This window comes from Aythya marila (assembly GCF_965140915.1).
Source record: "Aythya marila genome assembly, chromosome: 13".
Taxonomy (NCBI): Eukaryota; Metazoa; Chordata; class Aves; order Anseriformes; family Anatidae; genus Aythya; species Aythya marila.
This window is the reverse complement of record NC_139054.1, coordinates 2763063-2781878: the sequence shown is the minus strand read 5'-3', so window position 1 is coordinate 2781878 and position 18816 is coordinate 2763063. Positions and strand designations below refer to the sequence as shown.

Below are 18816 nucleotides of genomic sequence, written 5' to 3'. Positions count from 1 at the left end.
TTGCATTAAGAGTTTTCTAAGTACAGAGCTTTATGACTTTTGTTGGTATTTTGTGTGAACTTCAAATAGATAAGCAACAAAATAGTCATATGGGGTACTTATTTTTCTTTCCAAACTTTTTTTTTTTTTTTTTTTTTGCATTCTGGTACTCAGATTACAAGATGGGGACACTCTCTGGAATATAAGTAGAATTAGATATCATCTGACTAACACTTTTTAACAACAATGACAACAACAAAGTAATAAATTCTAATAATGACCAATTTGTTTTACTGGTACCCAGGCCTGAACTCAGGTATTTGCATATGAAAGAAGAATGAACTAAAAGATTAAGTCACTCAAAGTTATATTTCTTACTTGTGATAAAGTGATAAATCTGCAATTAAGAAATTCACTGCCGTAAAGCATAATGTTAATATTTACTCCTTTAAATAGCAGATTTACTTTTTTTAAGGGTTTATACAGGCATATACCAGGATGTGAAACTAAAGGATTCAGGCTAAACAGGTGTAATTATTAGTTTCAAGAGAATTTTTGTGATGCTGAAAAAATAAGTTTTTGTGTTACTTGAATTTCTCCATTTTCCTTCAGTTTCATAAAAAATGTATTACGTTCTTTAATGAAATTTGTCTTCAAATGGAATAGTTGTTATTAGTAAAGGGCACTATTTCATAAATTTATATAAATATATTTTTAAAACTTTTACATCATTATCTGTAAATAGGTTTTAACCTGACTGATTTCTCTTTCAAACAATTATTTAAGATAAGTATACAAATACATCTGCGCTTTGATCACACTGCATAAATGACAGGCACATAATCTGTATTGCCAGTTGAGTGGAACCAAACTCCTTCACTTGCCCTAAAAATTGAGACTGTAATGATGAAATCATGAACTAAACTCATCGTTCTTCTTGCTAGAAGAATTACTTGAAGACAAATGTTGGCAACCACTGTAACTAATGCAGTTATACCTGAGTAAATCAAATATAATCAAAATATATACTGATGACTGTAACTCATAGCCATAACCTTAAAGGTAATAAAAAAGATTTTATAGGAAGTAAATCATGTGAACTTTAGTGATTTATAGCGGTTTTTTTTTTTTTTTTTTTTTTTTTTGAGGAAAGAATAGGTTGTATTACAGTGTTTGGAGTTGTAAACATTTAGTTAACAATACAGGGAGACATTCATTATCACCACCTGTTTTCATTTGCCTTTGTTTTTTTTTTTTTTTTTTTTTTTTAGCACATATGCCTTTTAGATAAAAAATTTGATTTTGGTTAAATTCAAAAATGAGTATCAATCTTTGAAGGTGATTTTGTGTGTGCTAGCGTACAAAAGGAAGAGCATGAAGGGTTAAAATTCTGGCCCTCTTGAAGTCCTTGTCAAACTTTGTAGCATAACTGAGGCCAAAAAAATCATTCAAGACATTCTGTTGTACTTGTGAATGAAATAATGAAACAAATGCAGCTGGGTTTCAGAGTGAAAAGGAAAATATATCCATTTAAAGTAACATCATAGCTATACTTAGCTATGAAATTGATCAAAAACATACTGTGATGAAAACAAATGAATCAGTGAATTTGTACAGAGATAGGCACAACATCATGATGCTCTGACAGATACTTCACTACCGATGAGTTTCCAGGTAGTTGTTCAGTAACAAATGAATACATTTAGGTGGGTTTATAAACTTTACATGTGTCTTTTGAATATCTGAATGAAGGGATGTGAATTCAGGTGGGATAATGTAGCAGAGCTCTATCTCATGAGAGGCCAATGAAATGTAACTTAAAATCTGTGTTTATTCATTTCATCTCCTATTTACTGTTTAGTACAATAAAAGAACTGGAAGTCTTGCTCAGACTTTTTCCTTCAGTGAAGAAAGATAGTGCACCCAGAAATAAGCTTGAGAAGCCTAAGTAGGCACAGAATCAGAATTCCAAATTTCTGCTCAGTCCCAATTCAATTGTTATTGGAGGGTGTTGATGAAAGAACAGTGGTATGTGTGGGTTTACTACATTGTTGAACTATTGGACTGTCAAGGATTATGGAATGTACTCAAGAATATTCTTGGGGTTTCTAGAGATCCTTAATTGATGTTTGTTCATCCAGACTCCTGCTCCTGCTTTTCCTGGTATCAGTAGTCACCTATTCATAGAATAATATTCTCTTTGTCTGCACTGCTGATGTTAAATTATACTTTCATCCTACCTGTTAATATGGAGGAAAGAGATAATTGTGAGGTTCATGTGTGAAAGGCAGTTATTGGGACACAGATCCATTGTGTACTCAAGAACTTAGAAGAAGAATGAATAGATTCCGTTGGAATTAATATAATTCATGTGTTGTATGGGGGATGAGAGCATAAGGAATTTGTGTTTTGTTGGCTTTTTGTTTGTTTTGAAGTAATTTGTCAACATTTCTTTGGAACTGGAGTTAGTATTTAAAGTACGTGGACAAGACCTGAAATGTAGTACCTGTTCTAAAATGTGTCATCCTGCAGATTTCGTTCCTTCTGAGATTTGTGCAGAGGTTTACCAATAAAGTTCTTAAAAAAATGTGAAAAAGTGATTTATACGAAGTGATTTATATGAAGAGCAGTGACTTTTAAAAGCCTGCTGTGCCTTTTTTTTTTAAATTATAAGTGATATCTGTATATCTGCATGCTGGTGAATGTAGTTAATTTGTGTTCTCTTTTACAGATTTAGTCCATTTAACATGTCCATCAACTAAAACTGCTAGGGAAGATTTAGAGCCTGTTGTACAGAAGTTATTCCATCTAAATACTGAAGCAGAAAAAGGTAAAAATAAATAAATAAAGTAGAGCTTACCATTTTATTTGAAGTATCCGTTACTGAACGTCTGAATCCATCACCTGGATGAAAACAAGTGATAAGCTGCTACTTAGATGGCAGCGTTTCAGAGTGAAGGAATCTGTGTTCAGAGGAGGATCACAATTAGGCAGATGTCAGGTTTCTTGTATTTCATGATCTAATGCTTCAAGTGTTGTTCAGCTGTAGGTTAACTTCAGCATACAAGGACTGTAGATTTAAGTGTCTAGAACCTTTTTAAATTTTAGCACTTTTTTAGCACATGGAAACATATTTGCTCCTCAGCATGTTTTTCAGTAGAGAAATGAAGTGTTTGTGCACTTGTTTCCTTTTCCTTTTTTTTTTTTTTTTTTTTCCACTTCATCCTAGTTTCTTCACAAAAACCCACAAAAGTTAGGAGTTAGTTAAATCACAAAACCCCAAGAGGTAGGGGTCTGCTTTTTTCCTCCAGCTGCCAGATTAGGCAGATTTTATTTGCCTTCTCCTGTTCTAAAGCTGTTACTCATCCTTTCTGTCTTCAAGTGCTTCCTTGCTGCTTTTGAAATTCTCTGGATTCTGCTTTAAGCAGTGGAAGTTTAAAGACCTTGTTCACTGTGGTGTTACTGGGAAGACAGATTTCCATTTTTTTTTCCAGTAATTAATTATTTGATCCTACATTTAAGAAACTTTGCCAGCTACTTTTATGAACTTTGACCTTAAGATGGACAATTTCACAGTCCCAGAGTTGTTGACAAAGCAATTGTCCCTGAGCTAGTTTCTTTGAGCTAGATTTGGATATATTTTAAAACACAATTGGTTTGCTTATAGTAGTTGCTCTTAAGTTTCACTCCTACCTTTGTGTATTCAGGTAGAATTTTCTCATGTTTAAAAAACAAAAACAAAAACAGTCTTTTATGTACACAGTCTTTGTTTTTCCTCTCAGGGTTCTGTAACTAAGAAAATGTTTCATAAAAGGTTGGCTTCTGCTTCTCACAATTTTGTTTTCCTATGTTTTTTCCCATTTTTAAGATTTTTTCTTCTACCCTTTAATGAAAAGCAAATATCCTATTGTTTTATTAGGCAGCAAACTGCTTTAAGTAGAAGGTAAAAGATTAAATGCGCTTTTTAACTTCTCTGCTTACAGGAAAAGGAAGGTTTATTTTGATGTCCCAAACAAAGATGTAATTCTTTTAATCAGTTTGTCTTTATAAAACGAATACGTTGTTTACAACTAGAAAATAGAAAACATTTTGCAAATGCAAATATAATTAGATTGGAATGCTGCAAACACTTCTCATGCTTGTATTTGTTAATTTAAAGCCTGCTAATTTCCAAACATTAACCTTTAATGTATATCTTAAATTTTCAACACAGTGCCAAGTGTTTTGAAGACTCAGTTGGTGAAGAAAAGATTAGCTTGCAGTTTAGTGTCTTCTAGTCATTGGGGGAGGGGAGATGGCATTAATCTTAATGTTTAAAGTGATCCAGTTCTGAAATGATGTATTGTTTAGAACCTGACTGAAATTCTTCTGTAGAAACTCTGTGATCATAGGGGTCCTCAGGTGCACTGAGGCACTGAAAAGCTAGTTTTCACTGACACATAGGCCTTTTTATCATCAGGATGAGGTAGTGGTCGTATTTTAATTAAAATGTCAGAACAAATACTGTTGGAGTTATTGAAAATGAATCACCAGATAAAGTGAGCACTGGGCCATGGCAGGTCAAAGAGGCAAAGTCACCTGGAGAAGAGGACTCCATTCATTTTCCTGCCTAAATGAGGAAGAAGTAACTTTTATGAGCAATGTGAACTTTTAAATATATTAAAGAGCATCTTGCCCTGTATTAAGGCTCAGACTTTCACAGGCTGATGAATTTAATTTATATTTCAAATTGTTCAAGATGGTTAGCACCTATTTTTTTAAAGTATTTGACAGTTATAAAAAGATACCGAAGAAATAGCAGAGATTTATCTTTTTTTTTTCTAATTCAATTGTTTTAAAATACTGTTTTGAATGTCGTTACATAGTAGTTTCTTCCTTGGAAAGAAGTAAATCTCACAAGGTCTTTTACAGGCTTCATTTATTTTAGAGGAGCTAAAATACCAAAAAGGGGACAGCAAATATGCCAAACAAATAGTATCTATTAAGCTCAGAATCTGTTGTGTATTCCTCCATTGCATTCTGCACTGTTAAAAAGTGACCTTCATCTTCCAAGAGCTTTTTTTTGTCTATGTGCAGAGGGATTATATCAGTGTGCAAAGTAACTACGAGAATATATGAACGATGAACAAGCACAATGTAGCTAATGGTCATTTTGTGTTTGTAATGATTTATACTGTGTTACAATACACCTCAACAAGTGTAGGTAAATAAACCAACTATTTTCATTCGGCAGTGTTCCCAAAGTATAGGGATTTTACATATTACTTATCTCAAATAGTGTGCTTCTGTTTTTAACTAATTCTTAGTCTGCAGTTAGTAAGGGAGAGTGGGGTGACACTACTTTTTTTTTTCTTAAACAATGCCTTTGATTTAAGCCATGAGCCTTGGTGAGTCTCCTTATATTGGCTTGAAGATGCCCAACCTTTGAAGCATACAAAGGTCCATTATGGAAGGAGTTCCCATACGAAAATAAACTATTAAATGAGGGGGAAAAAGTACACATGAAGAATGTCTTTGCATATGGAATGAAGTTCTGAGTTGGTTCAACCCATGGAGAACTTACTCAGCCCATCATAAGCACATGGAGTCTTTCCTGAGTGAGCTAGATAACACAAAGTGAAAAGTGGTTAAATTTAGACCCAAGCTTCTTGGTACTGTTCGTTTATGTGATAAGGCATTCTTCTGTGGCGTACCATGTACAGAATAAGTAGAGTTTACGTAATTATGGAAACAGAATTATGATGAAAGAGTACCTCAGAAAAGAATGGAAAGTAAAATTAATTAAATAATTTGAAAATACATGTTTATTAATGTAATTTCCTGTTAATAAATTGACTTTTAGTATGCTAGATTATGTTTTTATTTTGTTACATATAAACATTGATTATGGGAAACGCTTTTTTTTTTTTTTTTTTTTTTTTAATCTTTCTAGAGACTGAAAATGAAGAACTGGAAAAACCCAGAGTCCTCTGGGCAGTATACTTCAACATGAGAGATTCTTCAGGAATCGACAGAAATTCATACAGCAGCTTACCCTCAAATGTGTATGTCTGTTCTGGCCCAGACTCTGCTTTAGGAAATGACTGTGCTGTCAAACAGGTTAGTAAGACCAATTTTTTTTTGGTTGCAGAATTTCAGTTTTAAATACAGTCCAGTCTGCTTTTGTTCTGGGTTATTCTGCTTTATGGTAGGTAATCAATACTAATACAGCTATAAAGCTTTGCAGCTAGACACACAAAATTCTTAACAAGCAAAGTAAATGTCAGTGGAACTGAGAATGGAAGAAACTTCAGAAAAGGACAGTTAGTGTAGTAACATTAGGAGTAGTAGATGGTTAATCTGAAAAGGTAGAGGGCATTTATAAGGTAGAAGTACCTGAAAATGATGATGTTGGGAGGATGGTGCCTTTAACACTGTAGAAAGGAAAAGCCAGTATAAATGAAAGGTCAGAAAAGCCCGTCTACAGTTCATCTTGGAAAAATTGTCAAAGTGGTGTAGTACCTGCAGGAGACAGCCACAGGCCCAAAGGTATTGGAAGAAAAAAAAGGGGGGGAAGAAAAAACAACAACATCATTATTAGTCTGGCATGTTGAGCTACCTGTTAAGCTTACCTTCCCTTTGCTTTAGTACCACTGCATTAAAAATTTATGGTATAATTGTGTCTCTGAAGTCATTGAGGAGAATCTCACTCAACTCATTATCTTGAGATAGTATTTGGCACCAAATCACATTCAGTTTTGACTTTAAGTTCGCAGTGTTTATGTAGTTAGTTCCAGCTAACTGGAATCCTGAACTGAGACCTACTTGCAACTTGCCTAGTAGTAGACATAACAGACCAGTACTCACTTTGAGACACAGTACTCGTGCTCTGGAAGGGCAAGTGAAGAAGCTCGCTAGGCAAAGAATAAATGGAGAAGTGCTGAAGTAGCCGCCGTCTCTCTTGGCAATAGATAGAGTACTCAGGAACACCATATCATCAATAGTAGTTACATAGAAATTGTCAAAGAACTGCACATTAAATCTCTCTTTGTGCCTTCCCCACTACTACGGAGCAGAAGACAACAAGATCTTGAGAATATGCAGTTTATGACTTGTTCAATACAAGAAGACTGCAGGAGTGCTTTTCCTTTGCTCTTCCATTCAAAGACGTGCTTTGATAAGGAAGGTATAAATTCTTAGGCAAATCTACCACAGCAGTCACTGTGATGTCAAGGTACTTCCAGACCTAATGTATGAGAACAATTTTACACCTTTGTAGGATTAACTGACACTACTCATTTTTAAAGCTGTTTTTTTTAATGTCCCTCTTCAGAGAATGTGCATGCCATCTTCTAACTAGTTGCAGGACTTTTTATGAGTAAGTCATAAACCTCTTAAAATAAGAGTTTAAATTGTAAAGGCTGACATAGCCTGAACTGTAGGGTCAGAACAGTATAATTAAGGGCTAATAGTACCCTTCATTTTCCTTTACTAGGAAATCATTTGCCTCCTGATAGGACAAAAGGATTGTCAAGACAAAAAATAATGCAAGACAATTATTATGGTAACAGTTTTAAATTGTAAAGGAATTCTTTTTTAAAAGAGATTTTTTCAACAGTTACTTGAAACACTGCAGGTTAAAAGCTGTTTAAATTTGTTTTAAAACAGCCTATTTCAAATTCGGACAGCCACCCTTTCTAGAATTCAGCTTTGTTTTTTCCGCCTTAAGAGCTCCTATTTTTACCAGTGGATGAGTAGTGGTATTATAGATCAAGCTGTATGTACACAATCTAAGTAATGGAGTTTGCCTACAGGTGAAATCTGTTGGCAGTCAGTGAGGTAGATGTTAAATGGACGTACCTCAGAGGAGAAGCAATTAAGAGCCTGACAGTGGTTTTCAGAAAGAGTAGGAGTTACATTTTTTTTATCCTGTTTTAAATTTTGAAATATGTGGTCACTATTTAGAGTGAAAAATATTTTAGTACAAGCATGTTTATAATTAAAAATCATGAAGGAAAAAAAAACAACAAGGAGTATATGTGAGGACCAAATAAGGACTGGGCTTAAAATAAAGCAGAACTCAAAGTTAGGACTCACCCTTCCCAATTAGTTTACAGGTACTTTACAGGCAATTGGAGAAAACAAATGTAAGTTGGTGTGCTCTCTACCCCCAAATCCCTTTCATCTTCCTAGCAACGGGTGAAAATCTCTAAACATGAGATAATTACAAATTCATGGATGAGAAAGCTATTAATAACTAAAAAAAAATAATAACAAAACAACAACAATAAAAACCAACTATGTGTATTACTCTTGGGATAGCTTGGAAAAATGACTATAAGTTCTCTAATCAATTCTACTTACTGTTTTAGTGATAATTCCTATGATTTATGTTTTCGTTACCATTAGTATTTCTAATTCCCCTGTTATGCTTTGGTAGTATTGGTGATGCATTACTTAGAAGGTGAGGTATCACAACTTAACAACTTATTATCTCAGTATACAGATGACTTAATTCTTGTTCTACTTTAATTTAGTTTTCTAAATTCTAGTATAATATTGATTAAAATTTTAATGTCTGCATTTATTTGCCCTGAGGATAGGCTTAATCAAGTGTAAAATCCTGTTTATGATTCCTTCAAATTCTGTACGTACAGATTTCTTCCAGACTGCGTCCAGTTTTCTATTTCTTGCTCTCTACAACCTGACATGAATTATCGTGTACAATTAGTATGCAATGTTCCCTGAGTTACTTCAGACTTCCGAGGCATCTTCATGTTTATAAGAAAGCATTACGATGTCATGCCAATATTTGTGCTTTAACCTGTTTCCTTTTTTTTTTTCCTTTATCTGGAAGGATTTCATAGTTTTTAAAGTGTGTTGTATTTCCAAGCTCTTTTAGTTAGGTAGTGTTCTCTGTAAATGTTGCTACAAAAGCCCATGCAACTACTGTATGTGCCATCAAAACAGTAACAACAAAACATAGTTTTGTTCAACTTAAAGTAGTTTAACAGTTATAAATTAGAATATCTAATTGCAAATGCTTTGCATGCCTAATTCAAACATACACACTTCTACCTCTGGTGCACTTAAATTGTTGCTTCGATATTTAGTAGTTACTAACTTAATTACAATAAATACCAATGTGCTGTAATGAAGGAGATGTTAAATTATTATTGATTATTCTGCATGACTTCAGCTGGGTAAGGTTAACTTAAAAAATTGTTAGACCTGCAAGCACGCTACACCATTAAATTGTTCAATTATAATCAATGTCATGATGTCCTACATAGATAAGATTCTGAGAATTTCTTTCCATGTTCAACCTCATAATTACTTGACTGTTTTTGGTCACTGCCTAATTGGAGGCTGAAAAATTGTTCAGAAATGCAGCATGGAGTGTTTGTCTGTTCTATTTTTTCATATGCATAGTGCAAAATAAGGCACTTTTCTTCATCCGTGTTCTATTAAATACAGTAATTCAAGTACGTTTTTGGAGTGTCAAGGGCAAGTTCAGACTTGAAATGAAAAGTCTTTTTCTTGCCTTCAAAAACTTAGTTTGTAAACCTTTTGTAGGGTATTTGCATCCCCTTCTCCTCCAGACTTATTAGTCAGGGTCTTGAAATTACAGACTCATCGTTTTGGAGTAGATAATAGATTTATATATATATATATATATATATATCTTCATATGCTAATATAAATAGTTTTAAAACAATTTTAAATGGGTAAGGAAAAGTGAAATTTAGGAAGCAGAGTGAAAAATTAAATTGAACCGAGAGTAGACAAGGTCATTTGAGCAGTTAATAATGGAGCCCTACATCCATGTGCAGGTGATACAAATCCACTGCTGGTGCGCAGTGAGGTTTATCACAGAAAGCTGTTTGGTACATGCTCAATGATGTATTAATCTGAAAACAATTCCCCCTTGTCCAGGAATCCGCATCATGTAATCAGCCTTTGCAGTTGGCATTAACTGACCCTACTGTCAGCTTTTTCAGTTTAGTGTCTGGTAAAAATAGCAATATAAAGATGAACTGTATTCTTTCCTACATGGGAGCACTTATCACGGGTTATCTTTAGGGCATAAGTTTCCTAAATAGACAAAATTGAGAGGCAATATTCCTTTCACTCTGAAGAAACCCAAAACATGATCTGTGTCAGTTGTCTCCATTTGCCATGGAAGCTCAGGGGCTTGGAAGAGAAAACCTTTATGGACGTTGTGGTGGTTTAACACCAGTAGGGAGCTCAGCACCAGGGAGAGAGAAGTTGATGAAAAAAGCTCATAGGTTGAAATAAAGACTGGAGACTACTCGCCAGTTACCGTCATGGGCAAAACAGTCAGTGTAAGGGAAATTAATGTGATCTACTACTAACAGACTAAAGCTGTGAGAACTAAAAGCAAACTGAAAACACCTTCCTCCCATCCACCCTCTTCTACCTCCCTTTGCATCTTCAGTCGGTCCGTAACACTTCATCCTTGCTGCTCCTTCACAGTCACTCTCTCAATCCCTGCTCCACCCCTGCAGCCCACCCAGTACCAAAACCTTGCCACATAGACCTAGTACAGGTGTATGATGTGCATGTTGTTGATTTGGTAAATAAATTCCTGAATATAACTTTTTTTAAAAAAAAAAAAAGAGAAGCTTAGAGGTGCATTATTTGCACAGGAAAGTATAAGATAATTTAGCACTAGTTAACAAAGCTCCTTCCTATCACAACTTTAATTTTAGTCTCCTCTGTCTCTCATTTTTATGAAATGTCTATTCTTCAAGAATTCTAGTTTGTATTATTTTGGTGATTTTTCTCCCAGATTTTATAGTTGTATTCTATACATTGTAATAAAAAACACCCTTTTATTATCCTATGATTCTTTTTAACATCTTTCATTGTAATGGTCTCCCTGGCAAGATCCTTCCCATGCAGCTCTTCATGTTTGACTGGAGCTAGAGATATTTCTGTAGTGGAAAAGATTTTTTTGGAGAACTGCAAGAAAGTATGGCAATTCCTATGTCTTTACAAAAGGCCAAAGTATTAAATCAATATTGATCTGAAAGAACTGATGTTAAATATCTACAAAATACTGCTGTAAGGTATTACATTGCAAAGTGAAGTTTATTTTGTGTTTATTTTTCTTAATAGGCTGAAACTATTTTCCAAGAAATGTTTCCTACAGAGGAATTTTGCCCACCACCACCAAATCCAGAAGATATTATTTATGATGAAGATGAGCTTGCATCAGAAGAGTCTGGACTCAGTAATTCACCAGAGACAAAACCTGAACCCTCACCTGAGGAAAGCAGTAGCAGAGGTAGTACCGCTGTTAACGAACATAGTGAAGAATGAATTAGCTCTCTTCTCTTTGTAGATGAGGCAGTTGAAAGAAATGAAAATTTTAGAGAGGAAGGATAAGAAAAAGAGGTTTAAAAAGCCCATAGCTGTACTATTTGTGATTGCCTTATTTTCCTCAGCTTGAATAATATTTCTTATTCAAATAGTTTCATTCATAGCTAAGATATTTCTAAATAAAGTCATAGGTCCCTCAGATGCAGGGGTATTTATAGCTTAAAATAAATAAATAAATATCATAGAACAAAATATTTGAATTTAAAATGTTAAAATTGACTCACTTGTGAGAGAGTTTGGTTTTGGTTTACATCTTGGAAAGACATCTTTTAAACAGGCAAGTGAAAATTAATGTAAATAACATACAATTTTGCTTACCTGTCAGAAGACCATCATCTGTTACGAAGTATAACATTTCTACTGAAAGTCATTGTGTCTATGCTAATTAAACAGTTGTGTATAAACTTCATCATCTGTCCTTCAGAGTGCTTTTTAGGAACGTAACCTAAAGGCAATAGTATTAACAGCTCTGGGATGGCTTTAGAATACAAAAGACATCATTTAATTTGTATTCTGAAAAGAATCTTTTATGGTTTTGAAGCTGATGCCATAATTTAGAAGGAAGTATAATCCAGTGGGTGTTCTTCACAGGAAACTGTTTTACATTCAGAATGTGTTGGTTTTTTTTTTTTTTTTTTTTTTGTTTGTTTGTTTTTTGTTTTTTGTTTTTTTAATAAGATTTAACAGTTGAGCGTGATCAGACATTTTTTTTTACCAGTGACTTAATTTACTGCAGTCAGGAAAACAGCACAGTTTAAACTTAATGCTAGACTTCCTAACAAAACCAAAAATCATATACTGAACGTAACTGTTGTCACATTTCCTTGGATTTTTTGCAACGTTGGACCTCTAATAAGCCAATAATTATTTTTTTTGCAAGTATGGTGTCTGAGAAGTTTAGATGATGATTGAGGTTTTCCGTACTGAGAAGAAGGTTCAATTCCAAAGGTTTATATTGATCCCAGTTACTAGGATTAAAACTAGTGTGATAGCTGTACATCATGCATTTTGTAATGGTAATCATAAAACATTTATATAGTAAAATTTATTGAACTATTTATAAGTTTAGTTTGTAGGAAGAATAACAAAATGAGAACACTGTTGTAAATGACCAGGATAGACTTGCATTTCTTCTGAACAATTCTTCAAATTAGATGATGAAGAGTATTTAGCATTTGCTTTAGGTTTTACCTCAAAATGTACACCCAACAGATCAACAGTGTGTCTAAATATAGAGATCAGTGAATTTTGATGAGACAGTTTAAACTTGTACGTGAACTTAGTTACAGTTCTAGCAGTACTTAAATACTGTATGTAAATAAAAATGCCATTAAATTATGAATATTCAGCACTGTCTGGACTTGACACAACCAAACTTCTGTACAGTTTTGCAGTGCATGTTCCTGCCTTTGAAATGGCTTCGTGCCATAAAGGTTAATTTATTTATTTTTTTACAGCATGACCGATACGGTTAACTTCATTTTGTCTTGCATCATAATACATTGTCCAATTTGCAATTCAAAGATGAATTAATTGGTGCTTACATTATTTGTTTGTTGGATAGGCACCATTGTGTGTATAATCCCAAAGTCCTCAGAAAAATGTCATTGAAATGTTTCCAATATTAAACAACAGTTACCTGTGGATGCTTGTGATTGAGCAGTTATATATATTTATACTATTAACCAGGCTTGTTTAACTGTAATTTTGTGCCTATTGGAAAGCATGAGTATCTGGTAATTGTATTTAACCATCTGCAAATCTGTAAAAGAACTAAATGGAGGACATATAACCTGTTCGTCTTTCAGTAATGGGGATCATAGTTGAATTTTTCATCTTCTATGTTTACAAGGAAATCGTCAATGAAAATTAAAGGTTTGCTTGCAAGTGCATTTTTGTGTGTTTTCTTTCAATTAATCAAGAAAAGCAGTTCATTTGTTAGCAGAGACTTTCTGATAATTCTGTTCTTCACCTTCAGCATGTTGACATCTGTAATAAGATTGAAGTTTAATATGTGTGACATTATGTTTACATAAGATAACAAGTGGTTTGTGTAAAGCTTCATGTCCATATGAAGCAACGTTTGATAATCCTGCAAATGTGATTTTAGATAAAACAGAATAATCTACAAGATGTGGGCTATGACTTCACACTACATTGATTGCTCAAAAAATGTTTTTCATGTCTTGTTCATATGGCAAATGGAAACATAAAATGCTTTTCCTATGGTACTTGAGTACCCAATAGCTTACTTGCAATAGCAGTAGATAAGACTGTTGATCTTTTATTTTACAGAAATCATGCATTGAACTGCATTTTGTTCCTGCTTTAAATGATTTAAGCATACAAAGTGAGGGTTAGGCTTATTTGAAGTAGTTTTTAAGGCTTGTCATACAGGATGTATTCAAAAGATAACATGACTTTTTAAAAACTGGCAATTTATCTGTAGGATTATTAATAAATCAAGTTAAAGAAAGATAAGGTTAATTGAATTTTTAAACAAGTAGCTGTATTATCCTTCAAGCACCTTGGAGCTCATACAATATTCACACCTTTTTTTTTTTTTTTTTGAAGGAGTGCTTTGATATGTTTGAATTCCTTTTTTAATGAGTATTTTCTTTTTAACTTGGTTAATTGAATTAACCCTTAATATTCAAACAGTTTTATGCCACTTTCCCTTCTGGTGTTGCATTGCCTTATCTGTATGACTGCAATTAGTTACCCTTCCTTTGGAAGTATTTTCAGCCATGAAGCTGCTACGTCTGCTTTTTCTAGTGATGATGATGCTTAGGGCCATTTGACAGGTAATCATTAGAACTTAGATCCTTACAGGCTATGGGGTCTTTTCTCCTATCATTGCAGGGGGATTTATGTAGGTAACTCCTATTAATGTTAATGGGACTTGCATGTGTAAATCCTCCTTGCATCAATGGGAAAATTGACCCCTGGAAAAAAAATCTTCATGTTAGACTTGCTGATTCAGAAATGAGGCACTATCAGCTCTTGTGTGGAAACGTGAAGAGTGGGGCACATGCCAGCTTGCCTCTTGATGTTTCACCGAAATGCTCTGAAGAGGACTCGTGGAATGTATTTATTTTTTCAATGTTGTTATTTAATATTTTCCATTCACTTGCTAATCTTGTCCAAGTTCCTTTAACAGTTCTGTAGCACTTTATGTAGCTCTCGTATCAGTTTCACTTTTTGTACTCAGGAGGTTGCATGGTCCTTCGTCCTTCATTGTATTTGACACCCCTCTCTTTCCCCTCCAAATCTGTGTACATCAGCAATGTGAATTGCAACAGCTGAATTTCAAGTTCAATTTGCTAGTAATCTATTGATTAAAGACAAGTAGGAAGTATTAAAATACTGTTTTCACACAATAAGACTGGATCACTTAAAATCTAAGATCGCAGCTGATGAAAGGGTAAAATGACTGTCCTCGACACTTTTCCAGGCTGTGAGTGGAAAAATGTGAACTGCCCATTTTCCATGCACAGTGGAGAGAAGAGAGAGGTGAACAGATGGAAATAGCTAAAATAGGACTGTTGTAGTGGAAGGGGAGGGATAACATGGTGTACTGGGTCTGGCTGGAATGTTAACTTTCCCGGCAGCAGCCCATTCAGTGCCGTACTCTGTACTTGTAGCTGGAACAGCAGTGTTATCACACCAGTGTTGTGTCTACTGCTGAGCAGCAGTGGCACAGCATTGGGCCTTTCTCTAACCCTCCTAGGGGGTGGGCAAAAAGTGAGGAGAGAAACATCACTAGGGCAGCTGACCTAAACCAATCAAAGGGATATTCCATACCATGTGGTGTCACACTCAGCAATAAAAGGTGGAAACAGGAAGAAGAGGGGAGGGGTGGGCTCTCGTTGAGAAGACGTCGGTCCTCCTCTCGAACACCGGCTGCGTGCGTTGAGGCCTTGCTTCAAGGACGTGGTCAATCATCGCTCATTTGTGGGAAGTAGAGAGTAATTTCTTTCCTCTGCACTTCCATATAGCTTTCATTTATTTTGTTTGTTTGTTTTCCTCCCTTTTCCCCTTTCCCTTTTATTTTCCCCTTAGTTAAATTGTTTAGTTCATGGTAGTCTTTATTTAATTATTATAATTATTTCCCTTTAATTAAATTATCCTTATCTCAACCCGTGAGTTGTTCTTTGCTTTACTTCTCCCCCTCCTTATCTAAAGGAGGGGGAGTGAGAGAGCGGTTGTGGGGTTTAGCTGCCCAGCACGGTAAAACCACCACACATGGAGGCACTGTCATACCCTTCGTGCTCTGAGATCAGCTGTCTTGCACTTCTATGTTCCCTTTTTGCTGTTTGAGATTTCTACACAATTGCTGAGATTTCTACACAATTTCTAGCTGTTGATGTACCTTGGGGATGTAAGGGTGGGTGGGGATGGCACTGCATGTGCTTTTGGGAATGAGGTAATAAGTAGCCACGAATACCTTATAAATGGAGTAATACCCAGCTCATGCACTGAGGAGTTTACAATACAACTGAAAGTATTATGTTTTGTCTACCTGTGGTTATATTTGTCTATCCTTTATTGTGCATTTTGCTAATCAGTCACTGTGGTAGGTCTTCTGTATAAGCCTCTGCAGTACATTTTAGGTTTTCACTCTCACATAATTTTTTATCAACAGCAAACTTTCTCGTCCTTTTTCTTAAAATCATTCTTGAATATATTCAGCAACACAGATTTCAGACAAATCCTGTCTTTTTTACTAGCTGTCAATCAACAGTAGCTACCTTTTTCCTCTGATGGTTAGGTTTGATGTTTTTCAAGAGTTTCTGAGGGATCACATTGGAAGTTTCAGGGAGGGCTAACATCACCCTAGCCTGCCTATTCTTCAGCCATCAAATTAGACTCCTCAAAAACTGTTGGGGATTTTTGAGGCATAGCTTTTCGCTATGAAAGCCTTGTTAACTTTTTCACAATATTGTGATCGTTCATATCTACTTTCTTTACAATAGTTTTTATCAGTTTGCATGATAGGGAAATTAGACTTTGCTCAGTGGTAACCATAAAGCAACTCCCTTTAAAAATGAAAAAATCCTCCCTTAATTTAAAGTCCCAGCTCATCCCCTGATAAAGTAAATTCTGATGTCAGAACTACCCTCTACTGCTCCATTGCTTTGAATATTAATTCGAACATCTCTCCTGGCTTTTCTGCCATAATGAATATTCTGTTCACCCATTAATTATCAATAAACTCTGCAGATTCTGGTGGGCTATCTGCTGTTGATGGTCTTTTGTGTTTTTCCTTAGGATTCTGTGACTTTATTTGTTTAATTCCAGATCAGCTGTTCTGGCAGCTGAAGTTCATAAAATATAAGTGGTTTGAATATATGAATATATGATAATATATTCCTATATATGATATGATATATATTCCTATATGATAAGAGCAGTTGCTAAATTTCTAAGTAAGGGAGCAAGTTACTGAACTCACATCTTAAAACGTAATAGATTTTTTTTGTGTGCATACAATTCTTAGCAGATTTTTTTCAAATAGTGTTAATTATCACTGTGTGTGATTGTGTGTATATATACACATAGCACTACTATGACAAAGTGATGAACTCATAAAGTTTATCATTTAAACCTTTGCAGAAATCAACCGCTATGCAATGTTCAAAAGTTAGAATTACTTGCTATTACCAAAACTGTCAAAAAATTGGAAGAGTGGCAGTGGAGGTGGAGTTGCTTGCATTCCTCTGGTAAGTAGGACCATGAAGTATCTTTGGTAAGATTTAAAGTAACACTGGAAGTTTGAGACACCTATCTTAAATGTTCATTTATTGCAACCCGCTTTAGTAGTAAGCTTACTTCAGTACTCAGATGGAAACCTTAACTTGGTTGTGTCTGATTTCAAGTGTAACTTTTTTAATGTGACAAAAGTTCCTGTAGGTGGATACTTGGAGCTGCAGAGGTAAGTAGTAGGAAGTGGTCAGCCATGTGGAATCCATCATGTCAGCCACTTGCCAACCAAAAAAATTACTTTTGGTGTAAATAGAGCTTATTAGCAATTCCACCATTATTTTTATTTACAGGCTGCCAGTTTCTGTTCATAGCTGTGACTGGTTCTTCAAAGTCTGGATGGGGAGCCAGGCAGGAATGTTGTAAATCTCAATGACATTTGAGATTTAGAAAGTTGACAGTGAAGTATCAGGAAGATGCATTTGTTGACTGCATGGGAGTTCTGATCAGAGAAGACTTTAATAGAAAATACTCCTCCTGTCACAATTCTAACAGACAATATATTTTACACTACTTGCATACATTGACAAAAAAGATGGAAGGTATCAACCTGAATGTATATCAAGCCCCAGATGTATTTGAGTAAACAGTGGTTGGGTAGACAATGGCTGACTCCCAGTGTATATAGTGCTGCTCAAGTGGCAGTTTTAGCTATATAAAACTTCTCAATTTTGGGGAAAAGCTTCTTTGAGAGTGTTGCAAGTTTTTTTTTTGTTTGTTTGTTTTTTTAATCTGGCAAATATATTGAATTCGAAGTATACTGTCTTCACCTGAATTTAGTTTTTCCTATAAACTATCAGGGTTTTGGATTGTTTTTGTTTTTTACTCTAAAACATTTACGTATTTTAAAATACTTTTAGTGGCAGTCTAATCTTTTGATTACCACAAGAGGTGCGTTGCAAACAAGTTGTGCTGTTAGCGTGGATAATGCTGATTTTTAGGAAATCACAGAACATCCACATTTTCACGTACAGATTTTCAGGATCTCCTACTTCCTTCTGAAGTGATACCCTCTAGCTGATAGTACATTTGGGTCTCTGGAGACGGCGTTAGTGCTGTTCCACTATTCTTTACAGTTAACACTTCAGTAAGTGGGGCATGCCAAAGGCTGTGGACACTCCATCTGTCTTTTTAAACAGAGTTGCTTCTTTTCTGAGGTGTTATTGCATGATAGCAATCACCATTTGTGGCTAACAAATGTGGCTTCAGCTTGTATGGCTGCTTTTTAGCTGCTCCAACTTCAGGAAGATCATTCTCTGTTTGAATATTGGTAGCTTTATCTCATTCCTTTTCTTTTGCTTTAAGCACAGAGCTGGTCCAAGAAATGCTTCTCTATTGAAAGTGATTATTGTATTGATCCTGAGGGTGTTATGTTAACAAGTCTAAAGTAGCACAATGATAAAACATCAGGTAATAACATCTTTGTCTGCAATTTATTGCTATTTCAAAGCCTAGGTTAGAAGCCACAAAACCAATGTGGTGGTTCCTGGTGAGCACATATTCTGAGCTGAATGGCCAGGCTGAGGTGCAAGTGTTTCATTACTGGCTAACATCATCCTAGAAACTGGAAATCTAGAAAAGTATAGCTTAAAGGATTCTTCTCTCTTAATTAATTAATTAAAACATCCCTGTGCTATGTTTTAGACCACGTTGGTAAGAAACTTTGTAATGGCCAGTGTGGAACTTTGA

At 34.9% G+C, this 18816-nt stretch overlaps 1 protein-coding gene across 1 annotated transcript in view; it reads left to right on the top strand.

Moving 5' to 3' along the window:
- CHM (CHM Rab escort protein) overlaps positions 1–13250 on the top strand; it is a 59759-nt gene extending 46509 nt beyond the window's left edge. Inside the window, exons 13-15 of the mRNA XM_082770530.1 lie at positions 2711–2809; positions 5912–6078; positions 11101–13250. Coding sequence (XP_082626656.1) covers positions 2711–2809; positions 5912–6078; positions 11101–11304 — 470 coding nt within the window. The 3' untranslated portion in view covers positions 11305–13250. The remainder of the gene's footprint in view (positions 1–2710; positions 2810–5911; positions 6079–11100) is intronic.
- The last annotated feature ends 5566 nt before the right edge of the window (positions 13251–18816 follow it).